General features: G+C 36.7%; 1 protein-coding gene across 1 annotated transcript; it reads right to left on the bottom strand.

Moving 5' to 3' along the window:
• Positions 1-17,174: 17,174 nt before the first annotated feature.
• On the bottom strand, positions 17,175-21,067 carry LOC146927217 (6,7,8-trihydroxycoumarin synthase-like). Its single transcript, XM_085700568.1, has 2 exons — positions 20,056-21,067; positions 17,175-17,981 (listed from the first exon to the last, which is right to left on the bottom strand). Exons 1-2 carry the CDS (start codon positions 20,938-20,940, stop codon positions 17,373-17,375), a joined length of 1,494 nt encoding a protein of 497 aa, XP_085556694.1. The 5' UTR covers positions 20,941-21,067; the 3' UTR covers positions 17,175-17,372.
• Between the last annotated feature and the right edge of the window lie 1,563 nt (positions 21,068-22,630).

Raw genomic sequence — 22,630 nt, 5'->3', positions numbered from 1 at the left:
TCTCTGGTTCAGGATCAGAATCCTCTTTAACAGACTCACTGGTCATCAGCAACAGTTGCTTAGCTTCTGAAACTACAGACTCTTGTAGCTCAGCAGCAATCTCCATAGCTTTTCCAATAGCTTCTGACACAATAGTAGCAGCTTCAGTCTTTTTAGAAACATGAGGGAAGTTCTTGGTCCTCCTTACTGCTTGCTTCCTTTTCTTCTTTGGTATTGCAGGTTGATCAAGAGTAATGCCAACATCCATGATCATCCTGGAATCCATGTCTTCAATGGCTTCTTCAATAGAAGGTACTGATGAACTACCAATCTTGAGCTTGTCAGTAGCAACTTTTGCCTTTTTAGCAGATTGTTCAACCTCTAGATATTGCTCTGCAGTCATCTTTCTTTTTGACTTTCTGCCTCTGGCTCGTGGCAGAGCACCACCATACATTTCCTCTGGAATATCTTCCAATCTGATTCTCTCATTGGTTGCCTCAAAATGTTCCTTTATATAGTACATCTGCACTTCAATGGGATCCTTCTTGCAGATGGGTGGAAAGTCCTTCATAAGATCAGACTTAACAAGTGATTCACTCAAATCTGTATGAAGCTTGGTGACAGCAGGGATCAACTTCATATTCTTGAGGGTTTGTGCATTAATGAACTTTCCAGTTTTAGTATCAAGCAACTCGTCTGTCAAGGCTTCAGCACTGCTTAGCTTGTCCAAGACTCCTCCTTGATAGAATATTTCTGACAAGAGTCTTCCATAAGGTACCCAGGTTCTATTCTGCAGCTGACTCTGTTTCAGACACTCTATCAAGTATTTGAACATATATTTTGGCACGTTCACTTTCTCCTTCTTAATGAAGTGTTGAAGAAAGACCTTTTGTGCCAAATTGGGTTTCTCACTTCCACCACATGGAAGTAAGTCCTCATTCTGAATCTTCAGAAGCAGCTTCTTATCCATGCTTAGATCAGCATACTTTCCTGCTTGTGTTGAGTTGTACAGGGCCAAGTTTACTTTCTCTTTCCAGAGGCGTTCTTCAGCTGTATTTGAGAGATCAATTCCAGAGTATTTTCCAGAGGCCTCTCTACAGAGTACAGCTTCTATCTGCCATTCCGCAATTCTTACTGGAATACCACAAATACTTGACATGATTTCAATACCTGTAAAATGCTCAAGACCCATTTCTTCTCTGGTCTTCCCTTCCAGTTCGGGATAAATCAACACCATTTGACTTTCTTTAGTTATAGACGCAGCTTTGTCATAAACCTTAGCCCTCACCCAGAAGTGTCTTACCAATGCTTCGAATGTTGGTCCATTCAACATCTTGAAGTAATGCATAAGTTCCTGCTTTTCATAGTAGCTTCTGATCCAACACTCATGGAAGGCGAGTGATTCAAAATCCACCGGATTTTCTATTTGAACCTGTAGTTCCCATTCTTCCAATTTCATGCTTCTTCCTTTGTAGTCATATTCAGGGATCATTCGTGAAGTAGATACTGAAACTTCTCGTTGCGAGCTTGATGATGCCATTTGATGATTGACGAAGATTTGAAGAAGATAAAGATTTTAGGGTTCTAAGGTTGAGAGAATGCGCTTACTTCGCAAGAGGTTTGAGAGCAAATGTGTTTGTTGTGAGTGAGTAGTGTGTGAATTGTCAAAGTGTTAAAAGTAAAACGATTGCAATTCAAAAGAGACAAACAAACATAACATTAATGACAAAATTGGGGGCGCGTGAAAAGTACTTTCAAAGCTATTAAATCATCATTGCCCTTTTAGTTATACACCAACACATACAGGCCACGTAAGAAGTTCACAGAGTGACTACCAAGTTAGTGGGCCAGAAGTTACTTTTTAAAAGGTAACTTCCAACGTTTCCACTAATTCAACTATTCAGAAGCAACAAATCCAGCTTCTGGACTTCAGATGCTGACGTCATCATCAGAAGCGAGTTTTCCTCAGAACCTCAATAAAGAGCTTCTGATGGACTACCGCTTCTGAACTAACTTCAGAACCTAAAATCCTATTCAGGAGCAAGCAAGCATTTAATCAGATACAAAGTGCATGTTCAAATTTTTCTTTATAAAATCAAATCTTTCAACAGTTAAAGGCTTAGTAAATATATCAGCCCATTGATTTTCAGTATCAATGAATTGTATATCTAAAATTCCTTTTTGAACATAATCTCTGATAAAATGGTGTTTGATTTCAATGTGCTTCGCTCTTGAATGCAAAATTGGATTTTTAGACAAACAAATAGCAGCAGTATTATCACAATAAATGGGAATACTGTTAGCAGTCATCTGATAATCTTCCAACTGATGTTTCATCCAGAGTAGTTATGTACAACAACTTGCAGCTGAAATGTATTCTGCTTCTGCTGTAGACATAGCAATAGTTGTTTGTCTTTTGCTAGCCCAGGATATAAGATTATCACCCAGAAATTGACAATTGCCACTGGTTGACTTTCTTTAAATCCTATCACTAGCATAATCAGCATCACAGAATCCAATTAGCTTATAATCTAAGGATTTCCTATAAAGGAGTCCAAGATTAGTTGTTCCTTTCAAATACCTGAAGATTCTCTTGACAGCAGTCATATGAGATTCTTTAGGATCTGATTGGAATCTTGCACACAAGCATACACTGAATAAAATATCTGGCCTAGATGCAGTGAGGTATAACAAAGAACCAATCATACCTCTATACAGCTTCTGATCTACTTTAGCTCCTTCATCTTCTTTGCTTAAGGTGCACGTAGGGTGCATTGGAGTGTTCATCACTTTACAATCTTCAAGTTTGAACTTCTTCAGAAGCTCCTTTGTGTACTTTGATTGATGAACATAGACTCCATCTTTGCATTGATTGATTTGAATGCCAAGGAAGAACTTCAGCTCTCCCATCATGCTCATTTCAAATTCATCCTGCATCAACTCAGAAAATTCCTTGCAAAGAGATGCATTAGTAGAACCAAATATTATATCATCAACATATATTTGCACAACAAGAATATCTTTCCCAAGGGTCCTTCTGAAGAGTGTAGTATCAACCTGTCCTCTTTTAAAGTCATTTTTTGATTAAGAAATTACTTAGTCTATCATACCAAGCTCTGGGAGCTTGTTTCAAGCCATATAGTGATTTCTTCAGTTTAAAAACATGGTCAGGATATTTAATATCCTCAAATCCAAGAGGTTGCTTGACATACACTTCTTCTTCTATGACACCATTTAGAAAAGCACTCTTGACATCCATTTGATATAATATTATGCCATGATTAAATGCATAGGAAAGAAGTAACCTGATTGCTTCCAATCTTGCAACTGGAGCAAACGTTTCAGTGTAATCAATGCCTTCTTGTTGACTATACCCTTGTGCAACAAGCCTGGCTTTGTTTCTTGTTACTTCACCTTGCTCATTCAGCTTGTTTCTGAATACCCATTTTGTTCCAATAATGTTCTTGTGCTGAGGTTTGGGTACCAGATCCCACACATCATTTCTTTGAAATTGATTCAACTCTTCTTGCATAGCTAGGATCCATCCATCATCTGAAAGTGCTTCATCAACTGTTGTAGGTTCAATCATTGAGATTAGTCCAATCATTGACTCCTCTTGTCTGAAATGTGATCTTGTTCTTCTTGGACTATCTTTGTTTCCAATGATTAGCTCCTCAGGATGTGAAGACTTGTGTTTGAATGTGTTTCTGGGAGGATCTGCTTGATGTGAGCCATCTTGTGCTTCATCAGAAGCAGCTTCATCTTGTGCTTCTGATGTGGGTTCAGCTTCTAGACTATCTTCAGACTCAGCTATCTGATCAGGTTCTGGAGTAGCTTCAGGAACCTGTATCTCTGCAGAACTCCTTGCTTTGAAGTTTTATCTCCAAGCTCCTTGTCATCAAATTTAACGTGCATAGATTCTTCAACACAAAGTGTTTCTGAATTATACACTCTGTATGCCTTTGACCTTTCAGAGTAACCTAAAAAGATTCCCCTTTGGGCCTTGGCATCAAATTTCTTTAGGTAGAGCTTGTTGTTCAGAATGTAACATGTACATCCAAATTGATGAAAGTAAGAGATATTGGGTTTTCTTCCTTTAAAGAGTTCATATGCTGTTTTCTCCAAAATAGGTCTAATATAGATCCTGTTCTGAACATAGCATGCTGTATTCACTGCTTCTGCCCAAAAATGTTTTGGTAAATTGTTTTCATGAATCATGGTTCTGGCCATTTCTTGTAAAGTTCTATTCTTTCTCTCTACAACCCCATTTTGTTGTGGTGTTCTAGGAGAAGAGAACTCATGGAAAATTCCATGTTTTTCACAAAAAGCTTCAAATGGCTCATTTTCAAATTCTCCACCATGATCACTTCTGACTTTCAAAATTTTTGATTCTTTTTCAGATTGAATTTGAGTGCAGAAGCTACTGAATACATCACACGCAACATCTTTACTCTTTATGAATTTCACCCAAGTCCATCTGCTGTAATCATCAACAATGACTAATCCATATCTACTTCCATATAGGGATGCAGTACTCACTGGTCCAAATAAATCAATATGGAGTAATTCTAAAGGTCTGGAGGTTGAAACAATGTCTTTGGTTTTAAAAGATGATTTCACAATTTTCCCTCTCTGACATGCACCACAGAGTGCATCTGAATGATAGTCAATGTCTGGTAGCCCTTTCACAAGTTGTAACTTACTAAGCTTAGAGATTAACCTCCAGTTAGCATGTCCCAACCTTCTGTGCCACATCCATTTCTTATCATTCATTGATAGTAGGCAAACCACCTTCTGATCAGCCAGTTCAGAAAAATTGATTTTATAGACATTGTCAACTCTCTTTCCCTTGAACACAATGGATTTGTCTTTCTTGTTGATTACTGTACAGTTGGGTTTTTCAAAAAGCACATCATAACCATTATCACAAAATTGACTAATGCTCAAAAGGTTATGTTCAAGACCATCTACCAACCATACATTATTAATTGAGGTAGAGGAATTACCAATAGTTCCTGTACCTATGATCTTGCCTGACTGGTTGCCCCCAAATTTCACATTTCCTCCCTCTTTCATTGTTAGGCTGAGGAACATGGACTTGTCTCCTGTCATGTGTCTTGAGCAACCGCTGTCTAGGTACCATGATCTTTGCTTTGGCACTGCTCTTAGACATACCTGCATCATTGACATTTTTAGATTTAGGTACCCATTGTTCTATGGGTCCTGAAAGGTTAGTACTTAAGGCTTTACTCTTCACTTCTTGTACCTTGTGATGTGAGTTGGGTTGCTTCTGATTAACCATCACCTTAGGTTTTGGTACTTCAGAAGCAGTAACTATCTTCTTCTGAAACTTAGACTTCAGAACCCCAGATTTTGGTTTCACCAGACTCTGAGGAATAGGTTCTGATCTTTTCAGGATCCTGACCTTTGAAGTCTTGGAATCAGATTTGATCATAGCCTTTGACTTAGAGTTCTTTGGCGTTGAAGTAATCTTAGCCTTAGGACTAGAAGCTTCAGGTTCTGATTGAACAACAGTTTCCAACTCAGCCCCTTCTGGTACAAAGAATGTTTTCAGACCTTCCTTGATGCATTCACAACAAGATTTTAGATTGGTTTTCTCAAGTTTCACTTCTGGAAAACCAATTCCTCTGCCATTGTTCTTGTAAATGCTATAAATCATAGAAGCTACTCTGCTTCTGTCAATGCCAGATATAATAAAATCTTCAAGAGCAATTTCATGGTTACTTAAAGGTTTTTCATTACACTTTTCTTGTAGCTTCTGACATAAGAACCTGAGCTGATCTTCATATGTTTTACACATGAAGTCAAAGCCCCTAAGTCCTTGTTCAGAAACTTTTAGATCCAATAGAGTTGATTTTTGCTGTTGTACCAAATCAGCATATTTTTCTTTTAAATCCTTCAACTCATTGGTTCTTACTTCAAAATGTGTAAGAAGTTCTTTAAGTGACTCAACAAGTTCATCTCTGGGAATTTTGGAATATACCTCGTTTTCATCTTCTGAGTCTGAATCTGATCCAGCTTCTGAAGTTGCTGTTGCTACCAACCCAACAGCTACCTTTGCATCTTCATCAGCTTCCTCTTTATCAGATCCAGATTCACTACCCAAATCATCCCAGGTTGCCATTAAACTCTGCTTAATCTGCTTCTTGAGTTTGCTTGGTTTGAATGTAGACCTCTTTGACTTGTCCTTTGACTTTTCTCTTTGAAGATCAGGGCATTCAGCAATGAAGTGTCCAGGCTTCTTACAGTTGAAGCATCCCTTCTGATCTTCTTTCTTTGAGCTTCTGGAGTTACCCCTTCTGGAGAGAAACTTTCTGTTCTTCTTGGCCAGATATTGAAGTCTGTTTGAGAGCATGGCCATTTCAGCAGCATCTGGTTCAGAATCTGAACTTGACTGTTCTTCCTCTTCAGATTCAACTACTTTGAGAGCTTTTGATGACTTGCCTTTGGATGGAAGAGCTATTGATTTACTCTTCTTAGTAGACTCATGTTCATTAAGACTTAACTCATGAACTTTGAGAGAACTAACAAGATCTTCGACACTTAAAGTGTTTAAATCTTTAGCTTCCTCAATGGCAGTCACTTTTGGTCTCCATCTGGCAGGTAAGCTTCTGAGTATCTTGCTTACATGATCAGAAGCAACATAGCTCTTCTTTAGAATCTGTAGCCCAGAAACTAAGGTTTGAAACCTTGAGTACATCTCCTCAATAGTTTCATCATCCTTCATCTTGAATAACTCATACTGATGTACAAGCAGGAGAGCCTTTGCTTCTTTGACCTTCTTGCTCCCTTCATAATTTGAACAGAGAGAAGCAAACATAGCTTTAGCAGTGGATTTGTCACTCATCTTCATATACTCTGCTTTGGGTATGGCAGTGACAAGGGCTCCTCTGATAATATGATGCTTCTTGTAAAGTTTCCTCAGTTCTGGAGTATGTTTCTTTCTATCCACATCAGCTCCTTCTTCATCAAGGACTAAATCACCAACACCATCTTCCAGAATATCCCATAATTCTTCATCCAGGCTCATGATGTAACTGTAAAAGTTGGTCTTCCACCAAGAGAACTCTTCAGCATCTCCATTGAACTTTGGAACTTTTCCAACACTGGTTTTCTTACTATCACTATAATCATGTGAGACATGTTTATAGCTAGTATCACTAGAACCAGTAGGAGGAGGAGTAGACATGTTTTTCTCAGATCTTTGACTGTTGCACGGTTAAGTGTTACACAACAAACCAGGCTCTGATACCAATTGAAGGTGAGAAAAACACAAGAAGGGGGGTTGAATTGTGTTTTGAAAAATTCTTCGTTTCTCCTAAAAACTGAACACACTGATCAGAAGCTAGGTGAGAAAGCTTCTGAAGTGATAATCAGAATCTAAATGCAGCGGAATAAAACAGAGAGAGAGAAGAAGAACGACACAAAGCAATTATACTGGTTCCTTCCACAATCCGGAAGTAGTCCAGTCCCCCTTGCACTTCCAAGGAGATTTCACTATGAGTAATATCTGATTACAAATGCTCAAGCACACAAGCAAGAGACTTCCTTTGCTCAAGCACACAAGCTAGAGACTTCCTTTGCTCAAGAACACAATCAAGAGACTTCCTGCTCAAGCACAACTGCAAGAGACTTCCTAACTAAACAAAATTACACAGAAAATTGTTTAAGGTTGAACACTTGATATACAATCAGAGGTGCTCACAATACAAATCAGATACAGACTCAATGAACTTAAGAATTTCTAAGATATGACTTTGAGACACAGAAATTCTAAGTGAATGCAGAACAATTTCAGCAGAGGTTTGGTACTTGTGAAAATCTTGTGAGTCTTTCGTTTAGCGTTCTTGCATTACCAATTCTCTAGGTCTTCACTCCTTTATATAGAGGTGTGAAAGAGACGTTATGAAATTGCCAGCACACCAAAGAGTCGTTAGTTGAAGCTTGATCTTTCACCAATGATCTTTTGCCTGATTTGGTTGTTGTCCTATGAAGAACCAATTTGAAATCCATTCCTTATCCAAAGGAACATATATGCAGGCGAGACCGTATTCTGGAGCTGTTTTCTTGTCTTGAAGCGTGGACACAAAACAGAGTAGTGGAGAACGTGGTTGTACAATTCGTACAAAGTACAATGTCAACGCTTTCGTCCAAAATGCAAGCACAAGCCTTCAAACATCTTTGAAATGACCGTTGCAAAATTCCACTAATCCTTTGTTTGTGTTTTCGAATCCAATGGACAGCTTTTGCATTGATAATTCTTCAATTCTTGAATCTTTTGCAAATCCAGTTGAGATTCAGCTTCTGGTGAAATAGCTTCTGATGAGGCAGCTTCTGATGATATGACTTCTGCAGCTTCTGATGACGCAGCTTCTGATGATGTGGCTTCTGGACCTCTTGTCTTCAGAAGCACTATTCTTCAGGAGCAGCTTTACTTCAGGAGCGCTATTTCTTCAGGAGCAGCTTGACTTCAGGAGCGCTTTGCCTTCAGAATCATCTAAGCTTCATTTTCTTTTGCTCTTTATTTGCTCATTCAGAACCAATGATGATGTGACTTTATAATTATGGTCTTGTACACTTGAACAAATATTAGCTAGTCCAATTTACAATTTTTAATACCTTGTTATCATCAAAACTCTTTAAGGTTCATTGTTAAACACATTTTGTTCCAACATAATAAGCTTAAGGAGTACTTATGCAGTTTATTTGTTTGTTTTCTTAATAGTTATCAGCGAACGGGAAACACAAATAAAAAAAATGATATCTGCAGTTTTGGGATAATTCTATTTATGTTGATACAGAAAGTTGTTGATCCAAAGTTGGAGGGTGAATTTAGCATCAATTCAGCAAGAAAAATTGTAGAGATAAGGAGATATTAATTGTTATTAGAATTAAGCTTTCACTTGGGGTGTAGAAAACAATTATGTTGGGCTACCAGTTAATGGGCTGGGATTTATGCACGGTGCATAAGGATTTCCTTATGCACCATAACCACATAGCGGCATAATGGAGTTTGAAGGCCTTTTTTGCAATTAGCTCGTGTGATGTTCTTCATGCGGAAATGTGGGAGAATGTATTTGGGCTTGGATATAGTGTAGAGATATTGTTTATCGTGCACATCTCATTGTGGAGAGTAACTCAAAAGTCTTGATTGACAGGATTACGAGAAATTGCACTATTTACGAGATGATTTCTACTTTTGTTAAATGTATACACAATTGGATTAGTATGTCCAAGTTCGTCACACATGACAGGTAGGAAACAGAAATGCCGATTGACTTGCTAGTGATAGTCTCTACTTGAGTTCTTTTAATTGTTCTGTTGTGGACTATCCTCCCAATGAACTACATAAGTTATTTTTTTAATAATTTTTTAGTAGTTTTCATATTCAGAAATATTAAACTAGCTCTTTGGTTTCATTTTCTCGTTGGGCTTAGGCCCTCTTTTGTAAAAAGAAAAATGAAGTAAAAAATGCAGAAAGTAAAACAGAATTGATAATTAAACTACAAAAGTAAAAGAATAGAAATTAGAAAATGAAACATCGAGTAAATTATGAAATTTAGATATTAACATTTTCAGAATTAAATTTGTTTTCAATTTAGGAGTAGGTTTTAGAAATTAAGTATCCGATATTTATTCTGTTGTGAGAAGTACCCCTTCAGTGATATATTTGTTGATGGCAGTTACTTTGTTGAACTAATTTCAGCAATGACTTGTATTCAGATATTGTTGTTGTCAGCCTTTTCTTGTCGAATTTTATTGTCTATCCATGCTCTCTCCACTTCGTTCACATGTTTTACTGAAGTGTCGATCACTTTCTTAAATTTTTATTTTCATTTCTAGGGGGCCTCTGATAGGTTTCTAACTGATGGTGAAAATTCAGCTTCACAATTTTAATGTGTTGTATCGTGGTGTTGAGGTGTTCGCGAAAGTTATGGTAGGCGGATCATTCATCCAATTTGTCATCAATTTCCATACTTGTTCAGTTTAACTTCTGACAAGGAAATCATGGTACCACAAAAACAGTCTCAGTTTGATGGTGTGCAGAATTGGAACTGGAGTTGATTTCGAAATCTGAATGGCGAAGAAAATCTGCGCGTTGCTGTACTGGTGAGTGCACTGCCTGCTGTACAACTGTGGGAAGGCGTGACAGATGCATTTAAATGGCTGCTGGAGGATTGCAATAGTTTCTAGTAAAAGGTTGTTAAAAACTACTCTGTGGTCTGCATAATTCAGCAAAATTCAACTAGATTTTTTGGCAGCTATGCATCGCTTGTGGGAAATGTCGGTGATGTGAAAAATTTGTATGTTTGGATGCAGTTTCCTTTAAGATAGATTACTAACCCGGGTAGAATTATGGAGGAGAGGGGTTATCGTGACGTGTATCAACAGTGTTACATGTTTTTCTTTGAAGACATTGAAGCTGCCGCAATATGACTAGAATATTTGGGATATGGTTTTCAATTGGCTTGATTGGAAAGTAGTAGGTTCAGGAGCTGAAATAGTGTATAATTTCTCGTTGTTTAATTCAACTTGCAAAGGGAAGAAGGGCTAGGAAGTGTCCCACTTAATTTGGCTAACAACGGCTTGATGTATTTGGTTGGAAAGAAACGACATTCTCAAATTGGTGACTAATACACTTCATTGTACGTATGGAATGTATTCTCAACGGCTTGATATATATTGTCTTGTTTTGATCTCGCAAAAAAATTAATATATGTGTTGGAAAATGACTCAAAAATGATGCATCCTGGAACTGTCAAAATCGGCGCCCGAACACTGTGCAATCGGGGCCCGATTTTGAGCTAATTCTGAAGGCCTGTGATACTGTAAAAATCGGCGCCCGAATGGTATAAATCGGGGACCGATTTGTTGCGCTGCAGAAGTTAAAAAAATGGTTTTTTCATGGGCCGGTTCTGTTCCGTTTGGTTTTTTGAGGGATGCTTTCCACTATAAATATAAACCTTGTATCAGATGATTATGTGGTGTAGAAAAACAAGGTTTAGAAGCCAACAAACAAACTAGGGTTTATAGAGAAATTCTCTTGGCAACAACACTAGGGTTGGGATTGTTTTTGATTCACCTTGAACAAAGCACTATTAGGATTGAGTCTCTTGGTCACGGGAAGAGGCTGGGACTGAGGGTAGAGTTAGGTTTGAAGACTAATTCTTGTAACCTTCAAAATCTCTTTGTAAAGAAACTCATATCATTATAGTGGAACGGAGAGCTGCTCTCTCCCCCAGAGTAGGTCATCATTAGACCGAACTGGGTAAACAGATTCTTGTGTTCTTCTTCTTCTTCCTTTATCTCTTGCTGTTTATTTTTGTTTGAATTATTTTTTTGCCATCCGCTTCAATTGATTGCTTGGTATTAATTTGCTCCACGCATCAGTTTTATTATTGGTGTGGTTTTCACAACGAATTCACAACAATTGGCGCCCACCGTGGGGCAAAGGTCAAATCAATAACCAGGTATCATGGGTTCGAAGTGGGATATTGAAAAGTTTACCGGTAGTAACGACTTCGGGTTGTGGAAGGTAAAGATGAGGGCAATTCTAATTCAACAAAAGTGTGTTGAAGCATTGAAGGGAGAAGCACAGATGCCTGCGCATCTGACACCTGTTGAGAAGACGGAGATGAATGATAAAGCGGTCAGTGCTATCATTCTGTGTCTTGGTGATAAGGTGTTGAGAGAAGTATCAAGGGAGACTACTGTTGTGTCTATGTGGAATAAACTTGATTCATTGTACATGACCAAGTCCTTGGCACATAGACAATGTCTGAAACAACAACTCTACTTTTACCGAATGGTGGAGTCAAAACCTATAATGGAGCAACTGACGGAGTTCAATAAGATTATTGATGATTTGGCGAACATAGATGTAAATCTGGAAGATGAGGATAAAGCCTTACACCTACTGTGTGCTTTACCTAGGTCCTTTGAGAATTTCAAGGATACTATGCTTTATGGCAAAGAGGGCACTATCATTTTGGAGGAAGTTCAAGCAGCTTTGAGAACCAAAGAGTTGACCAAGTTCAAAGAGTTGAAGGTTGATGATAGTGGAGAAGGCTTGAATGTCTCAAGGGGGAGAAGTGAAAACAGAGGAAAGGGGAAAGGCAAGAATTCCAGGTCAAAGTCTAGGCCAAAGGGTGGTGATAATAAAACAAAGTACAAATGTTTTCTTTGTCACAACTATGGTCACTTCAAGAAGGATTGTCCGGAGAGAAAGGGCAATGGAAGTGGTAATCCATCCGTTCAGATTGCAAGTGAAGAGGAAGGTTATGAGAGTGCTGGAGCACTAACTGTGACAAGTTGGGAACCTGAAAAGGGTTGGGTCTTGGACTCTGGGTGCTCTTATCACATCTGTCCGAGAAAGGAGTACTTTGAAACTTTGGAGCTGAAAGAAGGTGGAGTTGTTCGCCTTGGTAACAATAAGGCTTGCAAAATTCAAGGTATGGGTACTATCCGTCTCAAAATGTTTGATGACCGTGATTTCCTTTTGAAGGATGTGAGGTATATTCCTGAACTTAAGAGAAATTTAATATCTATAAGCATGTTTGATGGTCTAGGATATTGTACTAGAATTGAACGTGGTATGATGAGAATTTCTCATGGTGCATTAGTTATAGCTAAAGGGTCTAAAATACATGGTTTATATATTTTAGATGGTTCCACTGTTATAGGTCATGCATCGGTTGCTAGTGTAGACACTCTGGACATAACTAAACTGTGGCATTTGAGGTTAGGTCATGTCAGTGAGAGGGGTTTAGTTGAGCTAGCTAAACAAGGTTTGCTAGGGAATGAAAAATTGAACAAACTAGATTTCTGTGATAATTGCACATTAGGCAAACAACACAAGGTGAAGTTTGGGGTGGGTGTGCATAAATCTAGTAGGCCTTTTGAGTATGTTCATTCGGATCTTTGGGGTCCAGCATCAGTTAAAACTCATGGGGGAGGTTCATATTTCATGTCTATTATTGATGATTTTTCTAGAAGGGTATGGGTATACATTCTGAAGAATAAAAGTGACGCTTTTGAAAAATTTAAAGAATGGCATACACTTATAGAAAATCAGATTGGAACTAAACTGAAAGTGTTGAGAACTGACAATGGCCTGGAGTTTGTTTCAGAGCAGTTTAATGAGTTTTGCAGGAAACGAGGTATTAAGAGGCATAGAACCGTGGTATACACACCTCAACATAATGGTCTTGCTGAAAGAATGAACAGGACCTTGTTGGAGCGTGTGAGGTGTATGTTGTTGGGAGCTGGACTGTCCAAGAGTTTCTGGGGAGAAGCTGTTAGTACTGCAGCATATTTGATTAACAGATGTCCATCAACAGGGATAGATCTTAAGACACTTATGGAGGTTTGGAGTGGGAGACCGGCAGACTACTCTAATTTGAAAATTTTTGGAGCTTTAGCATTTGCTCATGTGAGACAGGACAAACTTGATGCTAAAGCTGTGAAGTGTATTTTCATGGGTTATCCTGAAGGTGTGAAAGGTTACAGACTGTGGAAGATGGAACCTGGAGGATCAAAATTTATTATAAGCAGGGATGTTACTTTTGATGAGACTCGTATGGGGATGAAGTGCAAAGACCTGGATACAAGCTCAGAAACGGGGGTAGAGAAAATTCAGTTTGAGGTGGAGCCTACCACTGATGAAAGGGAAGGGGAGGATCAGACTCCAGTACCTGATGAGAGTGAAGGCCAAGAAACAATTGATCCTGACTATCAGCTAGCAAGAGATAGGATAAGGAGACAAATTAATCCACCTGTTAGATACGGTTATGCTGACCTCATTTGTTATGCTTTGAATGCAGCTGAAGAATTGCAAGACTCGGAACCAAAGAACTTCAGGGAAGCATTAGAAAGCAACGAAAGCAAGGATTGGTTGAAGGCAATGAATGAGGAAATGCTTTCATTGGAAAAGAACCAGACTTGGAAACTTGTTTCATTACCTAAGAATCAAAGGGTAGTGGGAAGCAAGTGGGTGTTTAAGAAGAAAGAAGGTATACCAGGGGCCGAAGCACCAAGGTATAAGGCAAGACTTGTAGCAAAGGGTTTTACTCAGGTGGAAGGGATTGATTACAATGAAATCTTTTCATCGGTGGTAAAACATTGTTCTATAAGGGTACTTATGGCAATTGTTAACATGTATGATCTTGAGTTAGAACAAATGGATGTGAAGACCGCATTTCTACATGGAGAGTTGGAAGAAACTATCTATATGCAACAACCAGAAGGTTTCGTGGAAGATAATACAAAAGTGTGTTTGTTGAAGAAATATTTGTATGGGTTGAAGCAAAGTCCAAGGCAATGGTATCGTCGGTTTGATGAGTTCCTAGTAAAGGCTGGTTTTGTGAGAAGCAACTATGATAGTTGTGTTTACATGATGAGGAGAAATGAGAAAGTCATTCTCTACCTTCTCCTTTATGTAGATGATATTCTTATGGCAAGTTCTGACATGCAAGAGATTCATAAGCTCAAGAAAAGATTGAATGATGAATTTGAGATGAAGGATCTTGGTAATGCAAAGAGGATACTTGGTATGGATATCATAAGGGACCGAAACAAAGGTGAGTTGTTCTTATCTCAGCAAGGTTACTTGAGGAAAGTGGTGGAGCGGTTCAGAATGAGAGATTCTAAGGTCGTTGGCACTCCTCTTGGTCATCACACAAGGTTGTCAATAAAGCAGTGTCCTCAATCCGATGAAGAGAAAAGCAAGATGGAGGGTACTCCCTATGCAAGTGGGGTTGGAAGCATCATGTATGGTATGGTTTGTAGTAGACCGGACTTATCCTATGCAATAAGTGTGATAAGTCGGTTTATGGCAAATCCGGGTCAAGTGCACTGGCAAGCTTTGAAGTGGGTTCTGAGATATTTGAATGGGACTTTGAAAGGTGGTCTGAAGTATACAAGGTCACAACCAGGAAGGGATGCTTTGGAGGGATATGTGGATGCGGACTATGCAGGTAATGTAGACACTAGAAAATCTTTATCAGGTTTTGTGTTTACTTTGTTCGGTACAGCAGTAACTTGGAAGGCAAATCAACAATCAGTTGTAGCTCTTTCAACAACTCAAGCAGAGTACATAGCCCTTGTTGAAGGGGTCAAGGAAGCCATATGGTTGAAAGGTATGATTGGAGAAATGGGGATTAGTCAAGAGTGTGTGAAGATACATTGTGATAGCCAAAGTGTCATTCATTTGGAAAATCATCAGGTCTATCATGAAAGAACAAAGCACACTGACATTCGTTTGCACTTTGTTAGAGACATGATTGAGACAAAGGAGATCATGGTGGAGAAAGTGGCATCGGAAGAAAATCCAGCAGACATGTTCACCAAATCATTACCGAGATCAAGGTTCAAGCATTGCTTGGACTTGATTAACTTCATTGAAGCATAGATGAAGGTTGGAGAGAGCAGCAAGGTGATTGATGGTTAAATTGGCATCATCACCATTTTGGAGTCAAGGTGGAGAATTGTTGGAAAATGACTCAAAAATGATGCATCCTGGAACTGTCAAAATCGGCGCCCGAACACTGTGCAATCGGGGCCCGATTTTGAGCTAATTCTGAAGGCCTGTGATACTGTAAAAATCGGCGCCCGAATGGTATAAATCGGGGCCCGATTTGTTGCGCTGCAGAAGTTAAAAAAACGGTTTTTTCATGGGCCGGTTCTGTTCCGTTTGGTTTTTTGAGGGATGCTTTCCACTATAAATATAAACCTTGTATCAGATGATTATGTGGTGTAGAAAAACAAGGTTTAGAAGCCAACAAACAAACTAGGGTTTATAGAGAAATTCTCTTGGCAACAACACTAGGGTTGGGATTGTTTTTGATTCACCTTGAACAAAGCACTATTAGGATTGAGTCTCTTGGTCACGGGAAGAGGCTGGGACTGAGGGTAGAGTTAGGTTTGAAGACTAATTCTTGTAACCTTCAAAATCTCTTTGTAAAGAAACTCATATCATTATAGTGGAACGGAGAGCTGCTCTCTCCCCCAGAGTAGGTCATCATTAGACCGAACTGGGTAAACAGATTCTTGTGTTCTTCTTCTTCTTCCTTTATCTCTTGCTGTTTATTTTTGTTTGAATTATTTTTTTGTCATCCGCTTCAATTGATTGCTTGGTATTAATTTGCTCCACATCAGTTTTATTATTGGTGTGGTTTTCACAACGAATTCACAACAATATGTCTTTATTCAACATGGTACTTCATTAAGTTGTGAATGTGTTTTCGATCTTCTTCGTCTAAACATCCAACAAATGGACGAACATCCAATGTATGAACTAACTCATAGTTGTGAAGTCTACAGATTGCTCTAACCGGTCCATCTACAACTATCCTTCAACGGTCTTGCTTTGTGTTTAAACAGACAACACTATGTAGTTGCAATTACTGTTGAACTTTCAACTAACTTTTACTTTCCACTCTTGTTAGTTACAACCTTGATTTAAAGTTGAATCTCATTATTTTTGTCATGTTTCCTTATTTGGTTTAGTAATATAACTACCATTTGATTTTGTATCTCAATCTCCCTAGTATGGTGCAGAAAATCTCCCCTGTATTAAATATTTTATCAATTGCAAATGTATCACTTGAATCTATATATATATATATATATATGAGCTTCCATTCCTACAATTCATACAAAAAATGAATTGAAAATTAAATAATAAACAAAAAATTATGTACCTATTAATGGAGAATTTTATGGGTTGGTTGACCGTAAGATTGAGGAAGTAACACCCAAGATATGAAAATAAAAATTCAACTTATGTAGTTCCCTAAGAGAAGACTACACAACTGAACAATAAAAAAAACTTACTATAAGTAACAAGGTCAATCGACACTTCTATTTTCCTCCCACTAAGTGTGATGAACTTGGACAATTTAAAAGATTGTGCGCACACTTAACCAAATTGGAAATTGTCCTGTCAACGGTGTTGTTTCCCGTAATCATGTAGATCAAGAGTTTTGAATCACCCCTCACAATGAAATGCAATATGCAATCTTTTTTATGTAACCTTTGATCCACCGTCCATCTAAATTACGAAAAAGGCTTTCCACACCTTGCTATATCGCTATTCCCCCCTTATTCCAACTCAAGAAGCAGATTATTTACATTCAAGCATTTTCATTTATGAAACAAGTTGAATTTCAAGACTCTTTTAAATCAAACATGCTTTTTTATTCAAATCATTTACATTCGACCACTTTACAAATTCAAAGAGGATTCTTCTTGTATTACAAATTCAAAGTAACTGATTTTCTCTTTTTTCAAATTAAAATAGTAGAACAACATTAAAACCTTAATAAACAGTATATTAAACATGAAACTAACAAAGTTAATATAAAGGGATACATCTAAATAGGGATATTAGGAACAAGGCAAAGAGGATTCTTCTTGTGTTGAGTGATCCCTGGCAACATTTCGGTATCAATATCTTCCTTTTCCAAACCATGTGGTAAATTCCAATCAAAAGAATAGAGAAGATTAGCAAGGATAAGTTCCAATGATGCAACTGCCATAGACATGCCTGGACAAATTCTACGACCAGCTCCAAAGGGTATCAGTTCGAAATCATGTCCAATAAAATTTATAGAGCTTTCTAAGAATCTCTCAGGATAAAATTCTTCTGGATTTTTCCAAGCATTAGGATCTCTTTGAATAGCCCAGGCATTTACATACAACATTGTTTTGGCCGGAATATTGTAACCATTGATAACACATTTTTCCCTTGATTCTCTTGGTACAAGGAGTGGAGCTGGTAGGTACAATCTTAATGTCTCTTTTATCACTGCCTTCAAATATACACAATTTTGAATATCATCTTCATCTAAAAAATCTTTTTTATCTCCCAAGTTCCTAATTTCCTCTTGCACTTTTCTCATTACTCTTGGGTTTTTAATTAGGGCTGTCATAGCCCAAACTGATGTGGCTGATGTAGTATCTGTTGCAGCTACAAGCATGTTCTACAAAGAAACTTTGTAGTTAAATATAATACACAATATATTTTGTAAATTAGTTTTTATTGTAACAAATCTATTTTTGAAAAGTATAGAATCACAAAAAGTTTTTATGAAAATGAACACCGGTATTTAACACGAAAACCCCTCTTGTATTGAGATAAAAACATGACAAAACTCCAACAAAAAAATATATTCTAAGAAATAATTTTATGATATTCTTTCAATCTTCTTGCTCACATACACTATAGTGTTTTCCTTAAAACTTATAATATTCAAATACTTTACTTTTGCAATTACAGGAAGTAATAAAGATTTTTTTGAAGGAACTCACCGTTGTAAATTTTGCTTGGACTCTTGAAATTTACGTTTTTTTATATACAAAAACATATTGAATTAAAATAGAAGTCCAATGTGAGAAAACTTTAACCACCTTCTATAAAGGGTTGCCTTATCCACCAAATTATCAGCTAGAAAAAAGACTAAAACAAAAATTGTACTGCATGTTAGGCTATTATATTATAGGTATATATTATCTATAATTCGTTTTAAGTGTTTCTTTCTATGAAATGTTTTGTTTTTGCAAAATGATATTTGAACATCTATCTAGTAACAATTTTTGTGACAACTTTCTCTCTTATACTCACATTATTTTTTACTTTATCTCTCTCTATTGCTTTGATTTTTGTGCAAATATTTTCTTTGTAAATTATGATTGTCCCATAAGTTGTAAATGGTTGTTCAAATAACACTCCTTTTAGTATTTTTTTATTCAACGTTTTCGAAATTTGAATTTGTATTTTGTAATTATTGTTGTATGAAAATTCTAATTATTAATGTGATAAAAAAAGTTATTGAGTGTACTATGGTGTAAAAGACAAGCTCTAACCCTAGATTGAAAGCACAAGGAGAACAAATTATACTTGACACTTAATTTTGTCTACATTTCTTTCTTTCTATTACATGAGCAACAAATATATATATTGAATAATGATATTTAAACAATTAATTTGTAACAACTTTTGAAACTATTTTATTTTTCTCTTTTCTTATCTATAAAAACAGTAGAGAGAAAGAGAATAAGAGAAAATGATAGGGATAATTGTTCCAAAATATTTACACAAATAATATTTTCTAATACAAATATTTCTCTCTCTTTCTCTTTCTCTCTCTTTCTCTTTCAATTTGCTTCATGAAAACTTCGCCTGACACGGACATGTATATATCCCACGTTGCTTAATGTTTTGTGGTAATTTTTACATCAAGCCAGTCATACTTGGCTTGCATTTGGGCACGTGTCCTCCTTCAATAATCTAGAGTGTTCTTGATTTATATCAAGACAAGAAAGCTTTAATTTTCGAAAAGAAAATGAAGTGTTTTAGTTATGTGAGAGATAGAATACAAATAAAATACAATGACATCTATTTTTTAAAGACGTTGCAGTAAAATATGTCTTTGAATAGGTTATCATGTCGTAACAAACTTTAAAAAGTGTCAGAATTAAGCCTAACAATAAGCCATTGACAAATAACAAGTCATGTTTAGACCTTGAATAAGCTTTGTAAAATCTAGGCTTAATCAAGTACACCATGCTCCTTTTTAACCTAAAATCTAACTCTGCCCAATCTATTTTCAACCTTAATCATAATTACAAACAGGACTATCTATTTTTTCAAGGTTAAATAAGTAAATAGTCCCCCTAAATATACCAACATTTGATTTTAGTCCCATAAAATATTCTTTAGGTTTTTAGTCCCTCTAAAATTTTTCATCGATGAAAAATTTTAGAGGGATCAAAAGCCTAAAGAATATTTTAAGAGGACCAAAATCAAATCTTAGTATATTTAACGGGCCATTTACTTATTTAACCCTTCTTTCAATAAATGAAGAGTATATCTGAACTCATGTACTAGTGATTTATGAACCGTAATATTTTGTACCAAAGTTATTGAGACTATGTTTAAGGGTTATTGGTCTGCTATATTTGAAGTATATTTTTTCAACTATATTTCACATAATTGAGAGTTTATAAGGAATTCACCCGAAAAAAAAGTTGAAAAAATGAGTTAAAATATCATACCATGAGGACCCCTTTGATGTGATCAAAAGTGATATCAAAAGAAAATGAACCATTTTTCTTCAATTGGAGCAAGACATCAACAATAACCTCTTCATCTGTAATTTGTTCTCTATTTGGATCCAAATGTTCATCAATAATCTCTTGATAAAATTCATCAAACTCTTTGAAATTTCTATCAAGACGGCTATGCAATCCTCTGAGCTTATCAATCCAACCCATGGATGGAATATAATCAGAAACAAAAAACTCTGCAAGCAAAGCTTGAAACTCATGCAACAATCCATGAAATCTACTTTTCTCATTTCCATCATCCTCATAGCTTTTCCCAAAAGCAATTCTACAAATTATAGTACTTGATAGAGAAATCAATAACTCACTCAAATTTGTTACACTTGAAGAACTAGCATGCCCTGAAATTTTTTTGATCATTTTCTTCACCTCAAACTTTCTAATAGAGGAAAAATATGATACACGTTTGGAACTAAATAAATGCACAACACAAATTTTTCTTATTTCTCTCCAAATATCACTGTATGGAGAAAATGCAATTTCTGACCCATTATAAGATAATTTTTGTTGACCATATAATTTAGGTCTATTAGAAAATACATGATCATTGTTTTTCAACACTTCTTTGGCAATTTCAGCTGAAGAAACAACAATAGCTGGTCTTAAACCAAGTTGAAGTGAAAATAGAGGACCATATAATTTTGAGAATTGAGAAAATTGAAGATACAGATTAGAAATGTCTAGTTGATGAAGATTCCCTATTATTGGAAGGCCTTTAGGACCTGGGGGATAGTGTTTAATGGTTCTATGTTTGTGGAAGAACATTAACAATGGAATAATTAGGCACAGAACAAGTAGAAATAGTAGTGGCAACATTGTTACACTTACAATTAATGTCACCTATATGTTTTCTATGAAGAGGAAGAATTATAACACCGTAACTATTATATACGAACAACTTGTGCCTCCACAAGTGAAAACTAGGCGGCACCGCTTTGACACATATATATATAAATTTAATTTCATAGAGGATTTCTATGATGATACTAACATATGTGCCTTAAAAAGCAGGGACGTTCCTACGAATTCGGAGGCTTGGTTCTGTAAGTGAAAAGAGGCCCGTAATAAAATAAAAACGTATTTTTTTTTAAAGAACAATGTTCTATTTAAATTGTTTAAAAGATAAATATAAGGTGTCGTATATATGTGATACATCCAAAGGTGAAAATCACTACCGTATACATGAAGAACCTCAAACCACCCTCTCAAACTACCCACCTAACACGAAAAGAAAGAGGATCCAATTCTAATAGGCCTAAAACAAAACAACAGAAGAGGAAAAGGAAATCAAATCGGGGAAAGTTTGATGGAGTGATGGTAATGGAACGTGTGGTATCAGAGTGAAAGATAAGAATGATTTTTTTTTAGTGGAGTAGTACTTAGTAGTAGTACTGGGCTATAATTTTTTTTTAGGCACATACCTTGGGGAGGTCAAGTTCCGTTGAGCTCCTTGCATACCTTGGTTGTGTCCGGCGTCGGCTCCGCTTTCACCTCATCGACATCACTATCGCCGCCGCTGCCTTCTCCGTCGTCCATCACCGTTGCCGCCGCCTTCTCCGTCATCGTGTCCGGCGTAGTTATTTCAGTGCTTCTTCTTCCTCGTTGGCATGGGATTGGGATGTTATCTCTCTCTCACTCTCTCTTTACTGTTTTTTATTTTTGTATTTTTCTTGTTTTCACGGTTCCCATCTTCTCTCTCTTCCCTCTTTAGATGTGAATGAGCTGTCACATGTTGGTTGGCTGTGACCAAATGGCTTTGTGTTGGTCCCGTGACCAACCAAGAATTTCTCTACTAATGGAGTAGAAGTGATATGATGGGAAGTAGCTCTAGGTATGGAGGATGCATGCTAGAGCAACCAAGATTGCATGTTGCAATAAGATTTAAGTGCAATAAGGGAAAGAGAACGTGAAACTTTAATTTTTTAATAATTAAATTTCAGTAACAATCAAAATTAAAATTACAATCATGTCCTTTGGTTTGACTTTTTTCATGAAGAAAAATTGGGTATTTTTTTATGGATATTTATTAGCATTACCCGCCGACTAAAAAGTGAAAATCACACCTTAAGGTGTGAGTTGCTAAAAGACACCTTCATGGATGCCTTCTAGCAAGACAATATATATATACATATATCCATATATATGGGGTTTGCTAGAACACACCCACTAGTTTTTATGTGGGAGTGTTTTAGCAAGTTATAACTAAAAAGTTAATAAATACACCTTAAGGTGTATGCTGCTATAACACACCTTCTAACAAAAACAAGTGGGTGTGTTCTAGCAAATCTTATAGGCATTTGCTAGGATACACCCACTTATTTTTTAGAAGGAGTATTTTAGCAAGTAAATAACTAAAAAGTGGTTAAATACACCCTAAGGTGTAACTTTGCTAAAACACTCCCACATAAAAACCAGTGGGTGTGTTCTAGCAAATCCCATATATATATATATATATATATATATATATATATATATATATATATATATATATATATATATATATATA

The sequence above is a fragment of the Medicago sativa genome, chromosome 4 (assembly GCF_051527215.1).
Source record: "Medicago sativa cultivar Bolivia chromosome 4, Bolivia_mono, whole genome shotgun sequence".
Taxonomy (NCBI): Eukaryota; Viridiplantae; Streptophyta; class Magnoliopsida; order Fabales; family Fabaceae; genus Medicago; species Medicago sativa.
The sequence above is the reverse complement of the archived record's forward strand: the minus strand, read 5'-3'. Positions and strand labels throughout refer to the sequence as shown.